The following is a 26,646-nucleotide window of genomic DNA, read 5'->3' as shown; positions in this document are numbered from 1 at the left end:
CTGCAAAGGGACCAGGACGACTGATCCGTATAAAGGAAAGAATGAATGGGGTCATGTATCGTGAGATTTTGAGTGAAAACCTCCTTCCATCAGCAAGGGCATTGAAGATGAAACGTGGCTGGGTCTTTCAGCATGACAATGATCCCAAACACACCGCCCAGGCAACGAAGGAGTGGCTTCGTAAGAAGCATTTCAAGGTCCTGGAGTGGCCTAGCCAGTCTCCAGATCTCAACCCCATAGAAAATCTTTGGAGGGAGTTGAAAGTCCGTCTTGCCCAGCAACAGCCCCAAAACATCACAGCTCTAGAGGAGATCTGCATGGAGGAATGGGCCAAAATACCAGCAACAGTGTGTGAAAACCTTGTGAAGGGTATATAACAAAGTATTGAGATAAATTTTTGTTATTGACCAAATACTTATTTTCCACCATAATTTGCAAATAAATTCATTAAAAATCCTACAATGTGATTTTCTGGATATTTTTTCTCATTTTGTCTGTCATAGTTGAAGTGTACCTATGATGAAAATTACAGGCCTCTCATCTTTTTAAGTGGGAGAACTTTCACAATTGGTGGCTGACAATACTTTTTTACCCCACTGTATATATATAAAAAATTAAATACTTCTATCAGAATACAAATATCGCATTGAAAAGACATGTCTAGATGCACTGAAGTCACATTGTAGTCAGATTGTGTTCAGATCTGGCTGATCACTGCAGGTGGTGGTCAGGGACGCTTTGTGTGCGGATTTCTCCTCAGTCTGGACACAACCAGGCTACCGAAAGGGAATACAGTGGGTGACGTCAGCAGCACTTCACCCACAAGTCTCCAGAAATGTGTGTTTTGGGAGCGAGAGGCACCTTTATTTTTTTAGCTGGGGTGTGAGGTATGATTTTGCTGGCTTCTTAAATGCTAGCCAAGCTAACATATTTGTAAGAAAAATAATTGTTTGGTTAAAGTTATGCTAACCTGTTGGCAATCCTTTTAACTTTGCTGGCTAGTGACAGAGGTTAGCTGGCTAGATAGCTACAGTAGTTGCCTAGTTACAGAGGTTAGCTGGCTAGCTAGCTACAGTAGTTGGCTCATACCATCATCAAGTGGTTGTTGTGTTATCAGATTTAACCTGTTCCACCGTTTGCAGAATCCATACTGGCAGTTGACTATAGTGCAGGAAAAGAGAATCCGGACACAATGTGGATACGGTAGACATTTAAATGTAGGTGTAGAAGCATTACGCGTACAGAACTCCATGATCAGAACTCCATGATCAGAACTGCATGATCAGAACTGCATGATCAGAACTGCATGATCAGAACTCCATGATCAGAACTCCATGATCAGAACTCCATGATCAGAACTGCATGATAAGAACTCCATGATCAGAACTGCATGATCAGAACTCCATGATCAGAACTGCAAAAGCTGCATGAACTGTCAAGGCTAGACACGGCCTTAGAGATAAACTGAAATCGAGGTCTGATATCTTAACTCTGGTTTTTAACCCGTGTGTCACAATAGCTTCCGGCTGCCAAACCTCAGCATGCTCTGTTGAGTGTCAGTCTCCATCACTAATAGCTAACTGGCTAACATTAGCTCTGCAAGTAATTGCTAACACTTACCCTGAATTTAATCGCTCACACTAGGCTGCAGCTGAATGTAATCGCTAACACTATCCCTGAATTTAATCGCTCACACTAGGCTGCAGCTGAATGTAATCGCTAACACTAGGCTGCAGCTGAATGTAAATCGCTAACACTAGCCCTGAATGTAATCGCTAACACTAGCCCTGAATGTAATCGCTAACACTAGCCCTGAATGTAATCGCTAACACTAGCCCTGAATGTAATCGCTCACACTAGGCTGCAGCTGAATGTAAATCGCTAACACTAGGCTGCAGCTGAATGTAAATCGCTAACACTAGCCCTGAATGTAATCGCTAACACTAGCCCTGAATGTAATCGCTAACACTAGCCCTGAATGTAATCGCTAACACTAGCCCTGAATGTAATCGCTCACACTAGGTTGCAGCTGAATGTAATCGCTAACACTAGCCCTGAATGTAAATTGCTAACACTAGGCTACAGCTGAACGTAAATCGCTAACGCTAGCTCTGAATGTACTCGCTAACACTAGCACTGAATGAACAATTATTCCTCTAAGAATGGCCAGCTGGATGAATCACATATGTGTGGATGGACTTGTAAACAATGCAATTGGTCCATTTGATGACATAGTTTGAGGGCTGGAAGTTTTCCATAGTAGTGTTGAATGGCAATAAAATGGGGTGTAGCAGCACCAGACCCTTGAACAAAAATGGAGAAGGACAATGATGGGTATAATGTGTTTACATACAGTGCCTTCAGAAAGTATTCATACCCCTAGATACTTATTCCATATTTTGTGTTACAACCTGATTAGAAAATGGAATAAAACATAAAATAATGACAGCTCACCCATCTACACAAAATACCCCACAATGAACAAATGAAAATATGTTCTTAGAAATGTTTTCAAATTTATTGAAAATTAAATAGAGAAATATAATTTACAGAAGTAAATCACAGCCCTGAGTCTATACTTTGTAGATGCACTTTTGGCAGCGATTACAGCTGTGAGTGTTTCTGAGTAACTCTCGAAGAGCTTTGCACACCGGGATTGTGCCCAATATTCTTTTGACAGTTCTTCAAGTTCTTCTTCAAGGTGTTGTTAACATGTATGGACTCAGGGAGCTAAATATTTATGCAACGTCTATATTTATGACATTTGATATATATATATATTTATTTTTATTTTTTATGTTTGAGTATTTTGTGTAGAATGTTAACAAATTACAATTAAATACATTTTAATCAACTTTGTAAAACAAAATGTGAAGAAATCCCAAAAGGGGTTTGAATACTTTTGCAAGGCACTGTAAATGTAAAGAAACTCACTCTGAAATAGAACTCCTCGTTCCATTTGGGATTTAGAGTCTGAAAGAAAAGAATAGATTAAGAAGTTCAGTGAGGCTGATCAGTTGGTGCGTTTCCTGCATGCTGTGAAACAAATAGCCTACACTTTCTTTAAAATCAGTCTGTAAACTAAGTGAGAAGACTCATTAAAATACCTCCGGTTATTAAAATAAGACACCAGAATGTCAATGAAGTTTAGGAACACCACAATGTCAATTTTACAAGGTAGTCTGATTAAGCTACATCCTTGATAAAGTATCATCTCTGTTAAAATAACTTCTTTGTGACATCAGGTGATATCTCCCACCATGGTGAAAGTGTCTCTCTACCTCCTCTTAGACTGAGAAGACACATCATACAAATCTATTCGGATAAGGTTCCGTGCCAAACAGGAGAACCACTGCAAAATATGTTAAGAGATGGATCCAGTCTTGGGTCACCTTGCTGCTTGAGCAAAGAGAACCCCTCTATGTGGTATCTGATATTAGCAGAACGGCACTGATAAATGTGATACATCCATCGCTGTCAGGGACAATCTTTGACCTGTTTCTTAGGAGAGTTTACAATCAATCCTGGGTCCATCTCATACATTGTCTGATCTAGTATAAGTTTGGTTTTTAAGATCATAACGGACAAGGTGGACCTGATCCTAGATCAGCAATCCTTCTCAGAGACGTGTTATGAATACTGGCCCAGAATTAGCCTTATATTGCAACGACGCACAGGTTGCACAGTGCTTTGACTGCGGCAGCAGCACACCTTCATAAACCCAGAGTGACTGAAATAAAAGGGTCTTCTGCTCCACATAGCAGCACATTGTCAGCTATTTATATCCCTGCCAGGGCCATGGACAGCATACGGCTGACTTCATGGGAGGGCTAGGAAGGCTGGCTGCAGGAAGGAAGGGGATAAGCGGAGTCTCTCTGGCCATCATCACAGGAGATTTACCCAGAGAGGGAGAGGATGGTGGTTGGGAATAATAATGTGGCATCCGTATTGTTTTTAATTCTGACAGGACTGGAAGGAAGACTAAAGGAATTGTCCTTCTAGTGAAATGTGATGTCAGGTTTTTCCATACATCAAATAAAACTGGGCTACATTCTATGAAGCAAACTCCAGTGCGAGCACCTCTATGCTATTTTTTAGCTCATCTCTTCCACAATCCTGTTAGTTAGGTTAGGCCAGGCCTAGAACACAACAATACTAAGAATCCTGAAACAGGGTTTCCAAAATACCCTCAAGAGGTCCCTCAGATTGTGTGTATTATTACCTTGATATGCTGAACTGTATGAAACAGCTCCCTCTGGTGGTAAGGGAGTTCACCCACATAGCCTTATTAATATTGGGGATAGGTGTTCACGTCAGACTACAGTAGTGTTCTGGGGCCGTCTCTAGCTGGTCCTCATCCTCCCTCTAACTGGGTTCTACACAATACAATTCACATTGCTCAGTAGTGTAAACAGCAAAAAGGAAACACTTTCTCGGCTCAGATTCATCAACAATCAAAAAAATTACTTGGATTGTTGTTGTTTAAAAACCACAGGATACAAGAAGGAAACACCAGAGGATTAGATAATAAACTACAGACAAAGACTTCCTGATCATTTGATAAAAATCAAACATTATTGTCCCCAGGGGTTACCTTTTTAATGGTTTTAGTCTGGACTAAGGCAAGCTCTCTGTTCTCATCCGCAACGTAGAGCGACAGCTTGACATAGGGATCACTGCAGAGAGAGAAGGGAAAAGAAGAGACTATTATTAAGACAGTTGATGATGAGACCTTCATGCTCAAGGTAATGACAGCAAAAGGCTACTGTCTCAAGACAGTGTGCTGCAGGGGTGACGCCTGGGCCTGTGGCCAGGGGTGACGCCTGGGCCTGTGGCCAGGGGTGACGCCTGGGCCTGTGGCGACGCCTGGGCCTGTGGCCAGGGGTGATGCCTGGGCCTGTGGCCAGGGGTGACGCCTGGGCCTGTGGCGACGCCTGGGCCTGTGGCCAGGGGTGACGCCTGGGCCTGTGGCCAGGGGTGACGCCTGGGCCTGTGGCGACACCTGGGCCTGTGGCCAGGGGTGACGCCTGGGCCTGAATGCGAGGCCTTGAGGCGTTACAGTAACTCCTAGGTTTTTCAACCAAGTGACATGCCGATTGTGCTTCTACACGCATTCATCAAAGAGGGTGTGTGTGTGTGTGTGTGTGTGAGAGAGAGAGAGAGAGAGAGAGAGCAGTGGCCAATGAGACTCCCGTCTGTAGCAGCGATACAGTACAGACACAGGGGCCAAAGAGCCTCTCAGTCTGCAACACAGTATTTCCATTGTTTAGTCAAGAAGGATCAGACTTTGACATAAACACACAATTAGACTCAGCAGCAGGGAGACTTTAATTAGTAATTGAGGGCTGGAGAGCAGCCATGATCTTGTTGTTCTTGCTCTCCCTTGAGAGTCTTCCTCCCCTCGAGGCAGAGGAGGAGACTGTCTGGGGCACCAGGCAAGCTCTTCTGAGGAAGCAGCGTAATAGCCTAGCTACAGATGATCTCTCTAAAAACCAAACCACAGAGATTTCTGCTCAGTTTTTAGCAACTATAATAAAACAAGTCCGACATAGATTTTTTTTTTTTTAAAGCACAAAATGCACGCCCACACACACTTCTATTTTAAGCCTCAGTGTTTGTCAATAAAACAGAGGCTAATTCAGCTGGGTGTAGTCCAATGTCATGAATGTACACATGTAAGCAGTTTCGCTGCCTCTGTGGTATCTGTTACCAAGTTAGAATTTCAGGTTTGTGAAACTGACTGCCTGTTTTGTTGAGTGATTGAAGCTGGCAGTACAGGACTACTGACCAGGCAGGCTCCTGATGTCACAGTGATTTAGCTGAGTCAGGAGTAGTAAGGACAGGCAATATAGTGAGTTTGAGCCTGTGTGGCCTGGTACACTGTCTGAACAGTATTTACATGAGTCTTTATAACACATTTGGTTCATATTTTGTTACTTGTAATGACAGAACAATGAGACTATAGAGCAGGGTTTCCGTTACCCGGTAATTGCCGACTTTTGGCCACCAAAAAAATTAAAAGACAATAAATAAAATTGTCTAAATTAACCAGGAGAAAAAAAACAATACCAGCTAGCAGGTCTTGGGGGTATGATGTAAAATGCTAACCTAACCTGTTATTGTAATGGTGAGAGGTTAGCATGTCTTGGGGGTATGATGTAAAATGCTAACCTAACCTGTTATTGTAATGGTGAGAGGTTAGCATGTCTTGGGGGTATGATGTAAAATGCTAACCTAACCTGTTATTGTAATGGTGAGAGGTTAGCATGTCTTGGGGGTATGATGTAAAATGCTAACCTACCCTGTTACTGTAATGGTGAGAGGTTAGCAGGTCTTGGGGGTATGATGTAAAATGCTAACCTAACCTGTTATTGTAATAGTGAGAGGTTAGCATGTCTTGGGGGTATGATGTAAAATGCTAACCTAACCTGTTATTGTAATGGTGAGAGGTTAGCAGGTCTTGGGGGTATGATATAAAACACTATCCTACCCTGTTATTGTAATGGTGAGAGGTTAGCAGGTCTTGGGGGTATGATGTAAAACGCTAACCTAACCTGTTATTGTAATGGTGAGAGGTTAGCATGTCTTGGGGGTATGATATAAAACACTATCCTACCCTGTTATTGTAATGGTGAGAGGCTAGCAGGTCTTGGGGGTATGATGTAAAATGCTAACCTAACCTGTTGTTGTAATGGTGAGAGGTTAGCATGTCTTCGGGGTATGATGTAAAATGCTAACCTAACCTGTTATTGTAATGGTGAGAGGTTAGCATGTCTTGGGGGTATGATGTAAAACGCTAACCTACCCTGTTATTGTAATGGTGAGAGGTTAGCAGGTCTTGGGGGTATGATGTAAAATGCTAACCTAACCTGTTATTGTAATGGTGAGAGGTTAGCATGTCTTGGGGGTATGATATAAAACACTATCCTACCCTGTTATTGTAATGGTGAGAGGTTAGCATGTCTTGGGGGTATGATGTAAAATGCTAACCTAACCTGTTATTGTAATGGTGAGAGGTTAGCATGTCTTGGGGGGTATGGTGTAAAACGCTAACCTACCCTGTTATTGTAATGGTGACAGGTTAGCAGGTCTTGGGGGTATGATGTAAAATGCTAACCTAACCTGTTATTGTAATGGTGAGAGGTTAGCATGTCTTGGGGGTATGATATAAAACACTATCCTACCCTGTTATTGTAATGGTGAGAGGTTAGCAGGTCTTGGGGGTATGATGTAAAATGCTAACCTAACCTGTTATTGTAATGGTGAGAGGTTAGCATGTCTTGGGGGTATGATATAAAACACTATCCTACCCTGTTATTGTAATGGTGAGAGGTTAGCAGGTCTTGGGGGTATGATGTAAAATGCTAACCTAACCTGTTATTGTAATGGTGAGAGGTTAGCATGTCTTGGGGGTATGATGTAAAACGCTAACCTAACCTGTTATTGTAATGGTGAGAGGTTAGCATGTCTTGGGGGTATGATATAAAACACTATCCTACCCTGTTATTGTAATGGTGAGAGGTTAGCAGGTCTTGGGGTATGATGTAAAATGCTAACCTAACCTGTTATTGTAATGGTGAGAGGTTAGCATGTCTTGGGGGTATGATATAAAACACTATCCTACCCTGTTATTGTAATGAGAGGTTAGCAGGTCTTGGGGGTATGATTAAAATTCTAACCTAACCTGTTATTGTAATGGTGAGAGGTTAGCAGGTCTTGGGGGTATGATAAAATGCTAACCTAACCTGTTATTGTAATGGTGAGAGGTTAGCATGTCTTGGGGTATGATATAAAACACTATCCTACCCTGTTATTGTAATGGTGAGAGGTTAGCAGGTCTTGGGGGTATGATGTAAAATGCTAACCTAAAATTGTAAAGGTTAGCATGTCTTGGGGGTATGATATAAAACACTATCCTAACCTGTTATTGTAATGGTGAGAGGTTAGCAGGTCTTGGGGGTATGATGTAAAATGCTAACCTAACCTGTTATTGTAATGGTGAGAGGTTAGCAGGTCTTGGGGGTATGATATAAAATGCTAAGGTCTTGGGGTATGATATAAAATGCTAACCTAACCTGTTATTGTAATGGTGAGAGGTTAGCAGGTCTTGGGGTATGATGTAAAATGCTAACCTAACCTGTTATTGTAATGGTGAGAGGTTAGCAGGTCTTGGGGGTATGATGTAAAATGCTAACCTAACCTGTTAGGTTGTAATGGTGAGAGAGGTTAGCAGGTCTTGGGGGTATGATGTAAAATGCTAACCTAACCTGTTATTGTAATGGTGAGAGGTTAGCATGTCTTGGGGGTATGATATAAAACACTATCCTACCCTGTTATTGTAATGGTGAGAGGTTAGCATGTCTTGGGGGTATGATGTAAAATGCTAACCTAACCTGTTATTGTAATGGTGAGAGGTTAGCATGTCTTGGGGGTATGATGTAAAACGCTAACCTACCCTGTTATTGTAATGGTGAGAGGTTAGCAGGTCTTGGGGGTATGATGTAAAATGCTAACCTAACCTGTTATTGTAATGGTGAGAGGTTAGCATGTCTTGGGGGTATGATATAAAACACTATCCTACCCTGTTATTGTAATGGTGAGAGGTTAGCATGTCTTGGGGGTATGATATAAAATGCTAACCTAACCTGTTATTGTAATGGTGAGAGGTTAGCATGTCTTGGGGGTATGATATAAAATGCTAACCTAACCTGTTATTGTAATGGTGAGAAGTTAGCATGTCTTGGGGGTATGATATAAAATGCTATCCCACAGCACTTTACGCTGTGAGCTGGAGGCAGTATGCATTTTGAAAACATACTTAATTGCTTGAACCCTTAACATTTTACTTTATATTATGAGGCATGTCTTACCTTGCTTGAAAATCTGACTATAAAATAATTGCCTCCATGTTTTTTATGAAGTCTGAATTGGCAGCGTGTGAGTTTGGGGAAGCATACAACTTATCTTACTAGGGATGCACAATATAAGTTCATGAATATATCGGAATCGGATGATATTAGTTAAAAATGGCAACATCGGTATCGGCCCGATGTCTAGTTGGATGCAAAACCGATGTCAAAGCTGCAGTGCATATCTATATGTAATGATGCCACGGAAAATGTTGTGCTACACGTGCAACACAGCATTCCTAACCTAGCCGACAATGTCTTCTGTGTGGATCGAGCAGTCAACAAGTTGAGCAGTCATTTGAAAGAGTAAGAACATTTTCAGCAAGACAACTCAGGGGTGAAATCCATTAACGCCAAGATATTGAAATTCATTGCCCTTGACAATCAACCGTTCTCTGTCGTGGGTGATGTTGGCTTTCGCCGACTGGTCGAGCACCGGTACACACTACCAAGTGCGTTATTTTTCAGATGTTGCCCTACCGAAGTTACACGGTAATATAGTCTCTGCTATTAGCTTCACGAAATACTATGGAACGCCGTTTGGGTCTTTGCGTGTCAAAAAAGATAAACGTCAAATACCACTATTTGAAGCGTTAAGCTTTTAATTTGACACGTCAAATAACAGTACTATTATAGAATGTTGTGTGTTCTGAATGTGCACGTCCAAGCCAAGCGCCACCACTACTATCAGTAGCACTGTCAAAGCTGTACAAAAAAAATCTGCAAACAAACAAACACCGGCCACGAACGATGCGTTTACAATACCGCGTTGGTAATAAAGCATTATTTGTTTGACTGCAACTTCTGGGGTAGCTAGCTAGCTTTAGCTTGGTACCTAGCTAGCCCCAATACAACCAGCCTGAAAACAATAATTTAGCAATGATTTAGGAATCCTTCAGTAAGTATTAGCTAGGTTGCCACTTGTTGTTCACCTATTGAAATTGAACTTCAGTTCATGAAAATAAATAGCTAGCCAGCTACTTAACCCTGTTGCCCAAAGCTAACGTTATAAGCAGCCAACTAGCTTCACCTGGCTAGTGAGGCTCGAAAGGACCGGGTTACATGTTGTGAAGCTAGCCACAATAAGGATTAGTCACAATAGTGGAATTTGGGGGTTGCCTTCAAAATAAAATAATATCATTGACAGTTATGCAAATGAATACAAATAGTAGAATTATGCTATACTTTTTATTTTGAAGGCTAACAGCAAAGTCCACTGTTGTGGCTAATCCTTATTGTGGCTAGTTTCACATAAAATGGGTCCGACCACCATTAATCAAATAATAACTGTCTTGTAAATTAGGGTTATTTTACATGACACCTAGCTATATAGTTAACTAGCTAACTGTAGCTACTGAAACAGATTGTAGCTTTGCTATGTTTTTGGGGAAGAACATCCTTTTCCCTCTCGCTCTCATCCAACACTTCCCACACTGCCCCTACTCGGATGGTATCGCGCCGTCCCAACCTTCGCTCTCTCTCCCCCGCTACTCTCTCCTCTTCCATCCTATCATCTCTTCCCTCTGCTCAAACCTTCTCCAACCTATCTCCTGATTCTGCCTCCTCAACCCTCCTCTCCTCCCTTTCTGCATCCTTTGACTCTCTATGTCCCCTATCCTCCAGGCCGGCTCGGTCCTCCCTCCCGCTCCGTGGCTCGACGACTCATTGCGAGCTCACAGAACAGGGCTCCGGGCAGCCGAGCGGAAATGGAGGAAAACTCCTCGCCTCCCTGCGGACCTGGCATCCTTTCACTCCCTCCTCTCTACATTTTCCTCTTCTGTCTCTGCTGCTAAAGCCACTTTCTACCACTCTAAATTCCAAGCATCTGCCGCTAACCCTAGGAAGCTCTTTGCCACCTTCTCCTCCCTCCTGAATCCTCCTCCTCCCCCTCCTCCCTCTCTGCAGATGACTTCGTCAACCATTTTGAAAAGAAGGTCGACGACATCCGATCCTCGTTTGCTAAGTCAAACGACACCGCTGGTTCTGCTCATACTGCCCTACCCTGTGCTCTGACCTCTTTCTCCCCTCTCTCTCCAGATGAAATCTCGCGTCTTGTGACGGCCGGCTGCCCAACAACCTGCCCGCTTGACCCTATCCCCTCCTCTCTTCTCCAGACCATTTCCAGAGACCTTCTCCCTTACCTCACCTCGCTCATCAACTCATCCCTGACCGCTGGCTACGTCCCTTCCGTCTTCAAGAGAGCGAGAGTTGCGCCCCTTCTGAAAAAACCTACACTCGATCCCTCCGATGTCAACAACTACAGACCAGTATCCCTTCTTTCTTTTCTCTCCAAAACTCTTGAACGTGCCGTCCTTGGCCAGCTCTCCCGCTATCTCTCTCAGAATGACCTTCTTGATCCAAATCAGTCAGGTTTCAAGACTAGTCATTCAACTGAGACTGCTCTTCTCTGTATCACGGAGGCGCTCCGCACTGCTAAAGCTAACTCTCTCTCCTCTGCTCTCATCCTTCTAGACCTATCGGCTGCCTTCGATACTGTGAACCATCAGATCCTCCTCTCCACCCTCTCAGAGTTGGGCATCTCCGGCGCGGCCCACGCTTGGATTGCGTCCTACCTGACAGGTCGCTCCTACCAGGTGGCGTGGCGAGAATCTGTCTCCTCACCACGCGCTCTCACCACTGGCGTCCCCCAGGGCTCTGTTCTAGGCCCTCTCCTATTCTCGCTATACACCAAGTCACTTGGCTCTGTCATAACCTCACATGGTCTCTCCTATCATTGCTATGCAGACGACACACAATTAATCTTCTCCTTTCCCCCTTCTGATGACCAGGTGGCGAATCGCATCTCTGCATGTCTGGCAGACATATCAGTGTGGATGACGGATCACCACCTCAAGCTGAACCTTGGCAAGACGGAGCTGCTCTTCCTCCCGGGAAGGACTGCCCGTTCCATGATCTCGCCATCACGGTTGACAACTCCATTGTGTCCTCCTCCCAGAGCGCTAAGAACCTTGGCGTGATCCTGGACAACACCCTGTCGTTCTCAACTAACATCAAGGCGGTGGCCCGTTCCTGTAGGTTCATGCTCTACAACATCCGCAGAGTACGACCCTGCCTCACACAGGAAGCGGCGCAGGTCCTAATCCAGGCACTTGTCATCTCCCGTCTGGATTACTGCAACTCGCTGTTGGCTGGGCTCCCTGCCTGTGCCATTAAACCCCTACAACTCATCCAGAACGCCGCAGCCCGTCTGGTGTTCAACCTTCCCAAGTTCTCTCACGTCACCCCGCTCCTCCGCTCTCTCCACTGGCTTCCAGTTGAAGCTCGCATCCGCTACAAGACCATGGTGCTTGCCTACGGAGCTGTGAGGGGAACGGCACCTCAGTACCTCCAGGCTCTGATCAGGCCCTACACCCAAACAAGGGCACTGCGTTCATCCACCTCTGGCCTGCTCGCCTCCCTACCACTGAGGAAGTACAGTTCCCGCGCAGCCCAGTCAAAACTGTTCGCTGCTCTGGCCCCCCAATGGTGGAACAAACTCCCTCACGACGCCAGGACAGCGGAGTCAATCACCACCTTCCGGAGACACCTGAAACCCCACCTCTTTCAGGAATACCTAGGATAGGATAAAGTAATCCTTCTCACCCCCCTTAAAAGATTTAGATGCACTATTGTAAAGTGGCTGTTCCACTGGATGTCTTAAGGTGAAGGCACCAATTTGCAAGTCGCTCTGGATAAGAGCGTCTGCTAAATGACTTAAATGTAAATGTAAATGACTTAAATGTTTGCATCAATGAGCTAGCTAGCTTTTTTATTTTTTAAAGGCCAGCACTGTAGGTTCCTGGAATTAAAAACATTGTTTGTGGCTGGTGATTGCTTGTTTGCAGATTCTTTTGTACAGCTTTGACAGTGCTACTGTATCTTTTTTTGACAAAGACCCAAACGGCATTACATAGTATGTGGTGAAGCTAATAGCAGTGACGCTATTACTGACTGCAGTCATTTTCATTATTCATAGCAATGATTTAGGAATCCTTGTGAGTAGGTATTAGCTAGGATGCCACTTGTTGTTCGCCAATTGAAATAACAACCAATGACGACAGCCTAGAGAGAGGAGGTGAGGGTCCTGGGAGTGGTGCCAGGAAAATAACCTCTCACTCAATGTCAACAAAACAAAGGAGCTGGACTTCAGGAAAGAGCAAAGGGAGCACGCCCCTATCCACATTGACAGGACAGCAGTGGAGCAGGTGGAAAGTTTCAAGTTCCTCGGCGTACACATCACTGACATTCTGAAATGGTCCATTTACATTACATTTACATTTAAGTCATTTAGCAGACGCTCTTATCCAGAGCGACTTACAAATTGGTGCATTCACCTTATGACATCCAGTGGAACAGCCACTTTACAATAGTGCATCTAAATCTTTTAAGGGGGGTGAGAAGGATTACTTTATCCTATCCTAGGTATTCCTTAAAGAGGTGGAGTTTCAGGTGTCTCCGGAAGGTGGTGATTGACTCCGCTGTCCTGGCGTCGTGTGATCAGACAGTGTGGATCAGAAGGCGCAACAGCGCCTCTTCTACCTCAAGAGGCACCTAAAACCCTCAAACTTTTACGAACGCACAATTGAGAGCATTATCACCTTCTGGTATGACAACTGCACAGCCCACAACCACTGGGCTCTCCAGAGGGTGGTGCGGTCTACCCAACGCATCATCGGGGGCAAACTACCTGCCCTCCAGGACACCTAAAGCACACAATGTCACAGGAAGGCCAAAAAGAAAATCAAAGACAACAACCACCCGACCCACTGTCTGTTCACCTGGCAAGGTCAGTATAGGTGCATCAAAGCTGAGACTGAGCGACTGAAAAACAGCTTCTATGTCAAGGCCATCAGACTGTTAAATATCCATCACTAGGCGGCTTCCAACCAGTTACGTAACCCTGCACCTTAGAGGCTACTTCCCCATATAAACTCAGCGAAAAAAAGAAATGTCCTCTCACTGTCAACTGCGTTTATTTTCAGCAAACTTAACATGTGTACAAATTTGTTTGAACGTAAGATTCAACAACTGAGACATTCCACAGACATGTGACTAACATAAATTGAATTATGTGTCCCTGAACAAAGGGGGGGGGTCAAAATAAAAAGTAACAGTCAGTATCTGTGTGAGTACTATAGTGCGTCACCTCCTCATGGACTGCACCAGATTTGCCAGTTCTTGCTGTGAGATGTTACCCCACTCTTCCACCAAGGCACCTTCAAGTTCCCAGACATTTCTGGGGTAATGGCCCTAATCCTCACCCTCCGATCCAACAGGTCCCAGACGTGCTCAATGGGATTGAGATCCGGGCTCTTCGCTGGCCATGGCAGAACACTGGCATTCCTGTCTTGCAGGAAATCACGCACAGAACGAGCAGTATGGCTGGTGGCATTGTCATGCTGGAGGGTCATGTCAGGACGAGCCTGCAGGAAGGGTACCACATGAGGGAGAATGTCTTCCCTGTAACGCACAGCATTGAGATTGCCTGCAATGACAGCAAGCTCAGTCCGATGATGCTGTGACACACCACCCCAGACCATGATGGACCCTCCACGTCCAAATCGATCACGCTCCAGAGTACAGGCCTTGGTGTAACGCTCATTCCTTCGACAATAAACACAAATCCGACCATCACCCCTGGTGAGACAAAACTGCGACTCGTCTGTGAAGAGCACTTTTTGCCAGTCCTGCCTGTTCCAGTGACGGTGGGTTTGTGCCCACAGGCAATGTTTTTGCCGGGGATGTCTGGTGAGAACCTGCCTTTACAACAGGCCTACAAGCCCTCAATCCAGCCTCTCAGCCTATTGCGGACAGTCTGAGCACTGATGGAGGGATTGTGCGTTCCTGGTGTAACTCGGGCAGTTGTTGTTGCCATCCTGTACCTGTCCCACAGGTGTGATGTTCAGATGTACCGATCCTGTGCAGGTGTTGTTACACGTGGTCTGCCACTGCAAGGACAATCAGTTGTCTGTCCTGTCTCCCTGTATTGCTGCCTTAGGCATCTCACAGTATGGACATTGCAATTTATTGCCCTCACCACATCTGCAGTCCTCATGCCTCCTTGCAGCATGCCTAAGGCACATTCATACAGATGAGTAGGGACCCTGGGCATCTTTCTTTTGGTGTTTTTCCAAAGTTAGTAGAAAGGCCTCTTTAGTGTCCTACATTTTCGTAACTTGTAACCTTAATTACCTACCGTCTATAAACTGTTAGTGTCTTAACGACCGTTCCACAGGTGCATGTTCATTAATTGTTTATGGTTCATTGAACAAGCATGGGAAACAGTGTTTAAACCCATTACAATAAGCATGGGAAACAGTGTTTAAACCCATTACAATAAGCATGGGAAATAGTGTTTAAACCCATTACAATGAAGATCTGTGAAGTTATTTGGATGTTTACGTATTATCTTTGAAAGACAGGGTCCTGAAAAAGGGACGTTTCTTTTTTTGCTGAGTTTACATAGACTTAAAATCACTGGCCACGTTCATATTGGAACACTAGTCACTTAATAATGATAACATATTTTTGCTTTACTCATCTCATATGTATATATTGAATTCTATTCTACTGTATTTAGTATTTTAATACCACTCCGACATTGGTCGTCTTAATATTTATATATTTCTTAATTCCATTATTTTACTTTTAGCTTGTGTGTATTGATGTCAATTATTAGATATTACTGCACTGTTGGAGCTAGAAACACAAGCATTTCACTACACCCGCAATAACATTTGCTAAATGTGTGTGTTACAACTTCAATTTGAGATAGGCTTTGCAACAGCTCTACTAAGGGGTTAATGTGTGGCAGTATTATCCCTTGAATTGGGGGTGGCCATTTTTATATACATATACAGTTGAAGTTGGATGTTTACATACACCTTAACCAAATACATTTAAACTCAGTTTTTCACAATTCCTGACATTTAATCCTGGTAAAAATTTCCTGTCTTTGGTCAGTTAGGATCACCACTTTATTTTAAGAATGTGAAATGTCAAAATAATAGTATAGAGAACGATTTATTTAGGCTTTTATTTCTTTCATCACATTCCCAGTGGGTCAGAAGTTTACATACACTCAATTGGTATTTGGAAGCATTGCCTTTAAATTGTTTAACTTGGGTCAAACGTTTCAGGTAGCCTTCCACAAGCTTCCCACAATAAATTAGGTGAATTTTGGCCCATTCCTCCTGACAAAACTGGCGTAACCGAGTCAGGTTTGTAGGCCTCCATGCTCACACACGCTTTCTCAGTTCTGCCCACAAATTTTCTATAGGATTGAGGTCAGGGCTTTATGATGGCCAGTCCAATACCTGTACTTTGTTGTCCTTAAGCCATAACTTTGGAAGTATGCTTGGGGCCATTGTCCCTTTGGAAGACCCATTTGCGACCAAGCTTTAAATTCCTGACTGATGTCTTGAGATGTTGCTTCAATATATCCACATCATTTTCCTGCCTCATGATGTCATCTATTTTGTGAAGTGCACCAGTCTCACCTGCAGCAAAGTACCCTCACAACATGATGCTGCCATCACCCATGCTTCACGGTTGGGATGGGGTTTTTCGACTTGCAAGTCTCCCCCTTTTACCTCCAAACATAACGATGGTCATTATGGCCAAACAGTTATCAGACCAGAGAACATTTCTCCAAAAAGTACAATCTTTGTCCCCATGTCTAGTCGCAAAACGTTGTCTGGCTTTTTTATGGCGGTTGTGGAGCAGTGGATTCTTCCTTGCTGAGTGGCCTTCCAGGTTATGTCAATGTAGGACTCGTTTTACTGTGGATATAGATACTTTTGTACCTGTTTCCTCCTGCATCTTCACAAGGTCCTTTGTTGTTGTTCTGGGATTGATTTGCACTTTCGCACCAAAGTACGTTCATCTCTAGGAGACAGAACGAGTCTCCTTCCTGAGCGGTATGCGTACTATTGTTTGTACAGATGAACGTGGTACCATCAGGTCGTTTGGAAATTGCTCCCAAGGATGAACCAGACTAGTGGAGGTCTACACTATATTTTTTCTGAGGTCTTGGCTGATTTCTTTTGATTTTCCCATGATGTCAAGCAAAGTGGCACTCAGTGTGAAGGTAGACCTTGAAATAGATCCACAGGTACAACTCCAATTGACTCAAATTATGTCAATTAGCCTATCAGAAGCTTCTAAAGCCATGACATAATTTTCTGGAATTTTCTAAGCTGTTTAAAGGCACAGTCAACTTAGTGTAAGTAAACTTCTGACCCACTGGAATTGTGATACAGTGAATTATAAGTTAAATATTCTGTCTGTAAACAATTGTTGGAAAAATAACTTTTGTCATGCACAAATTAGATGTCCTAACCGACTTGCCAAAACTATATTTTGTTAACAAGAAATATGTGGAGTGGTTGAAAAATGAGTTTTAATGACTCCAACCTAAGTGTATGTAAACTTCCGACTTCAACTGCACACACACACACACGATGGGGAAACCCTGTTGTGTGGGATCCACTACACAGTTGTCCTGTGTGGCCCAGTTGGTAGAGCATGGAGCTTGCAACAAACAGGAGTGTGGGTTCGTTCCCACAGTAGACAAGTACAAAAATGCATGCACTCACTACTGTAAGTCGCTCTGGATAAGAGTATCTGCTAAACAACAAACATTTAAATGACTCTCCTAGTGAGGGAAGTCAGCTAGTTATTGCTTTTCCATGGGCTTTGACTTATTCTAATCAAGCCTTTCACTGGAACAGGCCCAGTCCACACCTTTTGCGTGAAGACGACGCCGGAAAAGGGGACGCAGATCGGGGATCCAGATCGGGGATCCTTCTGGTGCGCAATATTATAATATTAAAGAAGTCTCGAGGTACCTTACGAAAAGCGGAGGTCAAGTACCTTATGAAAGTCTGATCAACAGCTTATCTATATTATTCGTAGCTGTCTATTTACCGCCACAGAATGAAGCTGGCACTAAGACCGCTCTCAACCAACTCTAAGGCCATAAGCAAAGAAGAAAATGCTCACCCAGAAGCGGCGCTCCTAGTGGCCGGGAACTTAAATGCAGGCAAACAAATCAGTTTTACCAAATTTTTACCTGCATGTCACATGTGCAAACAAGGGGGGGGAAAAAATCCTAGACCACCTTTACTCCACACACAGAGATGCATGCAAAGCTGACCACAATTATATCCTCCTGATTCCTGCTTACAAGCAAAAACTAAAGCAGGAAGTACCAGTGACGCGCTCAATACAGAAGTGGGTAGATGACGCGGATGCTACACTTTAGGACTGTTTTGCTAGCACAGATTGGAATATGTTCCGGGATTCTTCCAATGGCATTGAGAAATACACCACCTCAGTCATCAGCTTCATCAATAAGTGCATCGAGGACATCGTCCCCACAGTGACTGTACGTACATATCCCAACCAGAAGCCATGGATTACAGGCAACATCCGCATCGAGCTAAGGGCTAGAGCTGCCGCTTTCAAAGAGTGGGAGACTAATCCGGACACATATAAGAAATCCCGCTATGCCCTCAGATGAACCATCAAAAAAGCAAACTTAAACCTGTATTGACGCTTTGAATCGTACTACACCGACTCTGATGCTCGTCGGATGTGGCAGGGATTGAAAACTATTAGGACACCCAGACGCGAGCTGCCCAGTGACGCGAGCCTACCAGACAAGCTAAATGCCTTTTATGCTCGCTTCGAGGCAAGCAACACTGAAGCATGCGCGAGAGCACCAGCTGTTCTGGATGACTGTGTGATAACGCTCTCGGTAGCTGATGTGAACAAAACCTTTAAAACAGGTCAACATTCACAAAGCCGCTGGACCAGACGGATTACCAGGACGTGTACTCAAAGCATGCGCAGACCAACTGGCAAGTGTCTTCACCGACATTTTCAACCTCTCCCTGACTGAGTCTGAAATACCTACATGTTTCAAGCAGCCCACCATAGTCTCTGTGCCCAAGGAAGCGAAGGTAACCTGCCTAAATAATTACAGACCGTGGAACTCATGTCGGTAGCCATGAAGTGCTTTGACCCTAGACCCACTCAAATTCACATCCTCAAAAAGGTTCTACAGCTACACCATGGAGAGCATCGTGACCGGTTGCATCACCGCCTGGTATGACAACTGCTCGGCATGGCGCTACAGAGGGTAATGCGAATGGCCCTCACTGGGGCCAAGCTTACTGCCATCCAGGACCTATAGAATAGGTGGTGTCAGAGGAAAGCCCATAAAAGAGACTCCAGTCATCCAAGTTATAGACTTTTCTCTGCTACCGCACGGCAAGCGGTACCGGAGCGCCAAGTCTAGGACCAAAAGGCTCCTCAACAGCTTCTACCCCCAAGCCATTAGACTGCAGAACAACTCATAAAAATCACCACAGGACAATTTACATTGACACCCCCCCCTCTTGTACACTGCTGCTACTCACTGTTTGTTACCTATGCATAGTCACTTCGCCCCAACCTACATGTACAGATTACCTCAACTAGCCTGTACACCTGCACACAGATATTGCCTCATTATTCGTTTTGCTTATTTTGTTACTTTTTACTTTAGTCTACTTGGTAAATATTTTCTTCTTCTTGAACTGCACTGTTGGTTAAGGGCTTGTAAGTAAGCATTTCACGGTGAAGTCTACACTTGTTGTATTCGGTGCATGTGGCAAATACAGTTTGATTTGACTAGATAACCATTCTGGTAATACTAATGTGTAATCTCTGGTCTAGTGAGGACTTCGTTCCTTTCCAGCTGTTTCAGGGGGGGAAATATTTCAGAGAGGAAGGATTAAAGATATTGGAGAAATAGAATAGGTTAGGCCAAAAGGATCCAAACCAGAGGAGTAACCTAGGCTGTATGTATCTGACCGAGGGTAGAGGGTAGTGTGTACGGCCCAGTACATCACTGGGGCCAAGCTTCCTGCCATCCAGGACCTATATACTAGGCGGTGGTGTCAGAGGAAGTCCAAAACCTGGTCAAAGACTCCAGTCACCCAAGTCATAGACTGTTCTCTCTGCTACCGCACGGCAAGCGGTACCGGAGCGCCAAGTCTAGGTCCAAAAGACTTCTGAACCGCTTCTACCCCCCAAGCAATAAGACTGCTGAACAACTAATCAAATGACACAGGGACTATTTACATTGACCCCCCCTTCGTTTTTACACTGCTGCTACTCGCTGTATATTATCTATGCATAGTCACTTTACAAATGACCTCAACTAACCTGTAGCCCCGCACATTGACTCGGTACTGGTACCCCCTGTATATAATCTCGCTATTGTGTCATTTTCTTGTGTTACTTTTTTTTTTTTTTTTACTTTGGTTTATTTAGTAAATATTTTCTTTACTATTTCTTGAACTGCATTGTTGGTTAAGGGCTTGTAAGTATTTCACAGTAAGGTTGTATTCGGCGCATGTGACAAATAAAATGCGATTTGATTTTCATTTGATGTAGGCCTGTAGCAGAGTCTGGGCAGAGGGGCTGTATGTAGGTCTGTAGCAGAGCCTGGGGAGAGGGGCTGTATGTAGGTCTGTAGCAGAGCCTGGGGAGAGGGGCTGTATGTAGGTCTGTAGCAGAGCCTGGGGAGAGGGGCTGTATGTAGGTCTGTAGCAGAGCCTGGGGAGAGGGGCTGTATGTAGGTCTGTAGCAGAGCCTGGGGAGAGGGGCTGTATGTAGGCCTGTAGCAGAGCCTGGGGAGAGGGGCTGTATGTAGGTCTGTAGCAGAGTCTGGGCAGAGGGGCTGTATGTAGGTCTGTAGCAGAGCCTGGGGAGAGGGGCTGTATGTAGGTCTGTAGCAGAGCCTGGGGAGAGGGGCTGTATGTAGGTCTGTAGCAGAGCCTGGGGAGAGGGGCTGTATGTAGGTCTGTAGCAGAGCCTGGGGAGAGGGGCTGTATGTAGGTCTGTAGCAGAGCCTGGGGAGATGTAGGGGGCTGTATGTAGGTCTGTAGCAGAGCCTGGGGAGAGGGGCTGTATGTAGGTCTGTAGCAGAGCCTGGGGAGAGGGGCTGTATGTAGGTCTGTAGCAGAGCCTGGGGAGAGGGGGGCTGTATGTAGGTCTGTAGCACAGCCTGGGGAGAGGGGCTGTATGTAGGTCTGTAGCAGAGCCTGGGGAGAGGGGCTGTATGTAGGTCTGTAGCAGAGCCTGGGGAGAGGGGCTGTATGTAGGTCTGTACCAGAGCCTGGGCAGAGGGGCTGTATGTAGGTCTGTAGCAGAGCCTGGGCAGAGGGGCTGTATGTAGGTCTGTAGCAGAGCCTGGGGAGAGGGGGCTGTATGTAGGTCTGTAGCACAGCCTGGGGAGAGGGGATGTATGTAGGCCTGTAGCAGAGCCTGGGGAGAGGGGCTGTATGTAGGTCTGTAGCAGAGCCTGGGGAGAGGGGCTGTATGTAGGTCTGTAGCAGAGCCTGGGCAGAGGGGCTGTATGTAGGTCTGTAGCAGAGCCTGGGCAGAGGGGCTGTATGTAGGTCTGTAGCAGAGCCTGGGGAGAGGGGCTGTATGTAGGTCTGTAGCAGAGCCTGGGCAGAGGGGCTGTATGTAGGTCTGTAGCAGAGCCTGGGGAGAGGGGCTGTATGTAGGTCTGTAGCAGAGCCTGGGGAGAGGGGCTGTATGTAGGTCTGTAGCAGAGCCTGGGGAGAGGGGCTGTATGTAGGTCTGTACCAGAGCCTGGGCAGAGGGGCTGTATGTAGGTCTGTAGCAGAGCCTGGGGAGAGGGGCTGTATGTAGGTCTGTAGCAGAGCCTGGGGAGAGGGGCTGTATGTAGGTCTGTACCAGAGCCTGGGGAGAGGGGCTGTATGTAGGTCTGTAGCAGAGCCTGGGCAGAGGGGCTGTATGTAGGTCTGTAGCAGAGCCTGGGGAGAGAGCCTGGGGGGCTGTATGTAGGTCTGTAGCAGAGTCTGGGGAGAGGGGCTGTATGTAGGTCTGTAGCAGAGCCTGGGGAGAGGGGCTGTATGTAGGTCTGTAGCAGAGTCTGGGCAGAGGGGCTGTATGTAGGTCTGTAGCAGAGCCTGGGGAGAGGGGCTGTATGTAGGTCTGTAGCAGAGCCTGGGGAGAGGGGCTGTATGTAGGCCTGTAGCAGAGCCTGGGCAGAGGGGCTGTATGTAGGTCTGTAGCAGAGCCTGGGGAGAGGGGCTGTATGTAGGCCTGTAGCAGAGCCTGGGCAGAGGGGCTGTATGTAGGTCTGTAGCAGAGCCTGGGCAGAGGGGCTATATGTAGGTCTGTAGCAGAGCCTGGGCAGAGGGGCTGTATGTAGGTCTGTAGCAGAGCCCCTGAACAAGGCAGTTAACCCACTGTTCCCCGGTAGGCCATCATTGTAAATAAGAATTTGTTCATAACTGACTTGCCTAGTTAATACTGAACAAAAATATAGAAACGTATCTACCCCTCCAACTACAGCCATTATAGAACCCTGGCTCTTCGTGAATGCCTCTGCATATCAGCGCATGTAATCCACCAACAAATGAACAAGCAGAGTTACCTGTGCGTCCCAGATGGAACCCTATTCCCTATATAAGTGCACTACTGTGCATTACTATTGCGGTGCACTACTATTGTGGTGCACTACTATTTGGTGCATGAATAGGGAGCCATTTGGGACACAACTCACTAGAAGGCCTTGCTGCACTCCACGGAACACAAACAATAGAGTAGAAAATGTTTAACTTTAAAAAAAGGGAGGGTGCGCTCTAGAAAGCTAATGAGTGATTGTGTTGTTTTCTTTTGCATTGGTCAGGAGGGCATTGGAATTCATTAGAAACAACACACAGATCTTACACAATGGAGCATGAAGCAACAGATACGCAGGTTAGTTATATCTATCCATGTGTCTTCACAGGGTGCTTTTCTATATTGCCACGACTATACAGGGAGAACTGCTTTTAAGCAACTCCTTTGATCCCTGCCTGCATTTAGCACAAAGAAAATAGGCTCTTTGTTTAAATTAACCTTTTAAATCTTGTCAGCATAAAAGCACATTTAAATTGTTAAGCTTTAATTTAAAACATTTTCAAAAAGGGGATGGGGACAAAGCTCACGCACAATTTCTCAAAAGAAAACCTTGGTAGAAATCCATGGGTAAAATGGATATGACAATACCTCATTTTCTCTTAACTTATGGATCTGGGTCATGTGACTTGGAAGTAAAGTCGGTTTAGTAATCATTGAGAACATTTGGCTCAAGGTTTACTAATCTAGGTTTGGTTCAAAGTTTACTAATCTAGGTTTGGCTCAAGGTTTACTAGTCTAGGTTGGCGCAATGTCTTTGGAATGTTCTAGAGAATTCAAAAGGGCAGCAGTGGTAGCCAAACACACAGAAACACAGCCTAGCTCATGCTCACCTGGCTCCGATAATGTCTTTCTTTGCCAGATCAATGCCTGCCACAACCTTGACACGGAGAACTCTGGTTTCATTCTGCAAAAGAAACATTTTAAACAAAACATGTTATAATAAAAACATATTTTATCACACAACAGTCGAAATGATTTGAATGGATAACATTGTTGGCGGCCTCAGTCTGCCTTGGCCAATAGGCCTACTTCTAAAAGACAAAGTAGTGTTAGATAACTGTAGCTGTGGCTGTATTTTTCATCCTATAGCTTGTTATCCATCTGCTGTTTTCTTTATGGTGGGTAAACATGTCGTTGGCGCTTTTATTTCCCTGACTAATCAAAAGAAATTTTTCTCCATGCTGTCTCGTCTCTCTTGCAGCAGACATATAGACAGCAATATGTTTGGAACATCGAATCACAATACATATTCACCTAGTGTACAAAACATTAAGAACACCTTCCTAAGATTGAGTTGAACTGCCTCAATGTGTCAGGGCATGGACTATACAAGGTGTTGAAAGCGTTCCACAGGGATGCTGGCCCATGTTGACTCCAATGCTTCCCACAGTTGTGTCAAGTTGGCTGGATATCCTTTGGGTGATGGACCATTCTAGATACACACGGGAAACCGTTGAGCGTGAAAAACCCGGCAGCATTGCAGTTCTTGACACGCTCAAACTGGTGTGCCTGGCACCTACTACCATACCCTGTTCAAAGGCACTGAAATCTGTTGTCCTGCCCATTCACTCTGAATGGCACACATACACAATCCATGTCTCAATTGTCTCAAGACTTAAAAATCATTCTTTAACCGGTCTCCTCCCCTTCATCTACACTGATTGAAGTGGATTTAACAAGTGGAGGGATCATAGCTTTCACCTGACCTATGTTATGTAAAGAGCAGGTGTCCTTAATGGTTTTGTACACAGTGTAAAATCTTGAGAATCGCAATACATATCGTATCAGCACCTTAGTATTGTGATAATATCGTATGGTGAGGTCCATGGCCATTCTCCGCCCTACTTGCTCTTCACTCTCACTGAAGACTGACTGGGATTATCAGGAATGTATATAGCCCACCCTTTGACCAGTATAGGTCAAAAGTTTGGACACCTACTCATTTAAGGGTTTTTCTTTATTTTTTTAATTGTAAAATAAGTGAAGTCATCAAAACTATGAAACAACACATTTGGAATCATGTAGTAACCAAAAGTTTTCAAATCAAAATATATTTGAGATGAGATTCTTCAAAGTAGCCATCCTTTGCCTTGATGACAGTTTCGCATCCTCTTGGCATTCTCTCAACCAGCTTCACCTGGAATGCTTTTCCAACAGTCTTGAAGGAGTTCTCTACTCCGAACGTGCTCTTCCCCTATTCGACTGACAGGCTAGTATTTTTTCCCACTGTGTTTAAGCAGAGTGAGTTCTCCAATCAGCCGAGCCAACAATGCCAGTCACGAACAAAGGCATACGAGCTGCCAACCAGGTCAACAGTACCTGTAGTAAGGTGTGGTACAGTAAACTACTTTGAGCAACCTTTCCCACGTACCTTCATTCATGTGTGTCGTCTATCTCTAAGTTGCCTTACCGGCGAAGAACAGATGACACAGTCCCTGTCCAATCTAGGCCTCTTTCCTCCTCATAATAGGGGTAGGTAGTGTTACAACTAGCTTTCAAACTGAACATGATCGGGTGTCTTGGTGAAATTCTTGCCTATGAGTCTTAAGTTTATTGGTGGAGTAAACAGTTTTGCAAATGTTATCGCAGGTGCAGCAAAATGCTTATGTTTCTAGCTACAACAGAGCAGCAAAATCTAGCATTACAATAATAATACACACATCATCCAAAAGTTTATAAAAAAATGAAGACATATCAGAATGAGCAGTATCTAACAGAGCAATATCTGAGTGCGGAGAAAAATGATACACTAAGTACACAAAATATTAAAAACACCTGCTCTTTCCATGAAAGACTGACCAAGTGAATCCAGATGAAAGCTATGATCCCTTATTGATGTCACCAGTTAAATCCACTTCAACCAGTGTAGATGAAGGGGAGGAGACAGGTTAAAATAAGGATTTTTAAGCCTTGAGACATGAATTGGGTATTTATGCCATTCAGAGGATAAATGGGCAAGACAAAAAATATTTAAGTGCCTTTGAACAGGGTATGGTAGTAGGTGCCAGGCGTAGGGGTTTGTGTTAAGAACTGCAACGCTGCTGGGTTTTTCATGCACAGCAGTTTCATGTGTATCAAGAATGGTCCACCACCCAAAGGACATCCAGCCAAGTTGACAACTGTGTGAAGCACTGGAGTCAACATGGGCCAGCATCTCTGTGGAATACTCTACACCTTGTAGAGTCCATGATCCAACCAATTGAGGCTGTTCTGAAGGCAAAAGATGAAACAAAATTGTAATCACAAAACTGGGGAGAAAAAGGAGGGTACATTTTTGTTTTATATTTATATCAAATCAAACTTTGTCACACGCGCCAAATACAACAGGTGCAAACTTTACCATGAAATGCTTACTTACAAGCCATTAACAAAAAGTGCAGTTCAAGAAGGAAATATTTACCAAGTAGACTAAAATAATAATAATAAAAAGTAACACAATAAGAATAACATAACAGCGCAAACTGGCCCTAACCAGAATAGAAAGAGTGGGAGGCCCCGGTGCAAAAGTACATTAGAGTGTCTAGTTTGAAAAATATACGCCTCACAAGTCCTCAACTGGCAGCTTCATTAAATAGTACCCGCCAAACACGTCAACAGGCGACTCAGGGATGCTGGCCTTCTAGGCAGAGTTGCAAAGAAAGTAATCTCAGACTGGCGAATAACAACAACAAAAAGATTAAGGTGGGCAAAATAACACAGACACTGGACAGAGGAACTCTTTATTGCTTCTTTAAATCAGGACAATAGTTTTCAGCTATGCTAACAATTGCAAAAGGGTTTTCTAATGATCAATTAGCCTTTTAAAATTATAAACTTGGATTAGCTAACACAACGTGCCATTGGAACACAGGAGTGATGGTTGCTGATAATGGGCCTCTGTACACCTATGTAGATATTTAAAAAAATATATATATTAAAAAAGCCATTTCCAGCTACAATAAACATTAACAATGTCTACACTGTATTTCCGATCAATTGTGTTATTTTCTTTCAAAAACGCTTTTCTTTCAAAAACAAGAACATTTAAGTGACCCCAAACATTTGAACGGTAGTGTGTGTGTATATATATATACACATATACACACACACATTGTTTTTTAAAGTGTACATGCCTCCCGAGTGGCGCAGCGGTCTAAGGCACTGCATCGTCACTACAGATCCTGGTTTAATCCCAGGTTGTGTCACAGCCGGCCGTGAACGGGACCCCCATTAGACGGCCGTGTCAGGGGAGGGTTTGGCCGGCCTG

At 44.4% G+C, this 26,646-nt stretch overlaps 1 protein-coding gene across 1 annotated transcript in view; it reads right to left on the bottom strand.

Moving 5' to 3' along the window:
* Nucleotides 1-2,956: 2,956 nt before the first annotated feature.
* LOC115117148 (E3 ubiquitin-protein ligase NEDD4-like) overlaps nucleotides 2,957-26,646 on the bottom strand; it is a 30,187-nt gene continuing 6,497 nt past the window's right edge. Inside the window, exons 2-5 of the mRNA XM_029645614.2 lie at nucleotides 23,231-23,304; nucleotides 4,595-4,676; nucleotides 4,223-4,376; nucleotides 2,957-2,973 (exon numbers count right to left, since the gene is read on the bottom strand). Of these exons, the coding sequence (XP_029501474.1) occupies nucleotides 4,344-4,376; nucleotides 4,595-4,676; nucleotides 23,231-23,304 (189 nt within the window). The 3' untranslated portion in view covers nucleotides 2,957-2,973; nucleotides 4,223-4,343. The remainder of the gene's footprint in view (nucleotides 2,974-4,222; nucleotides 4,377-4,594; nucleotides 4,677-23,230; nucleotides 23,305-26,646) is intronic.

Source organism: Oncorhynchus nerka, linkage group LG22 (assembly GCF_034236695.1).
Source record: "Oncorhynchus nerka isolate Pitt River linkage group LG22, Oner_Uvic_2.0, whole genome shotgun sequence".
Taxonomy (NCBI): domain Eukaryota; kingdom Metazoa; phylum Chordata; class Actinopteri; order Salmoniformes; family Salmonidae; genus Oncorhynchus; species Oncorhynchus nerka.
Note: the sequence above shows the minus strand (reverse complement) of the source record. Positions and strands in the feature narration are given on the sequence as shown.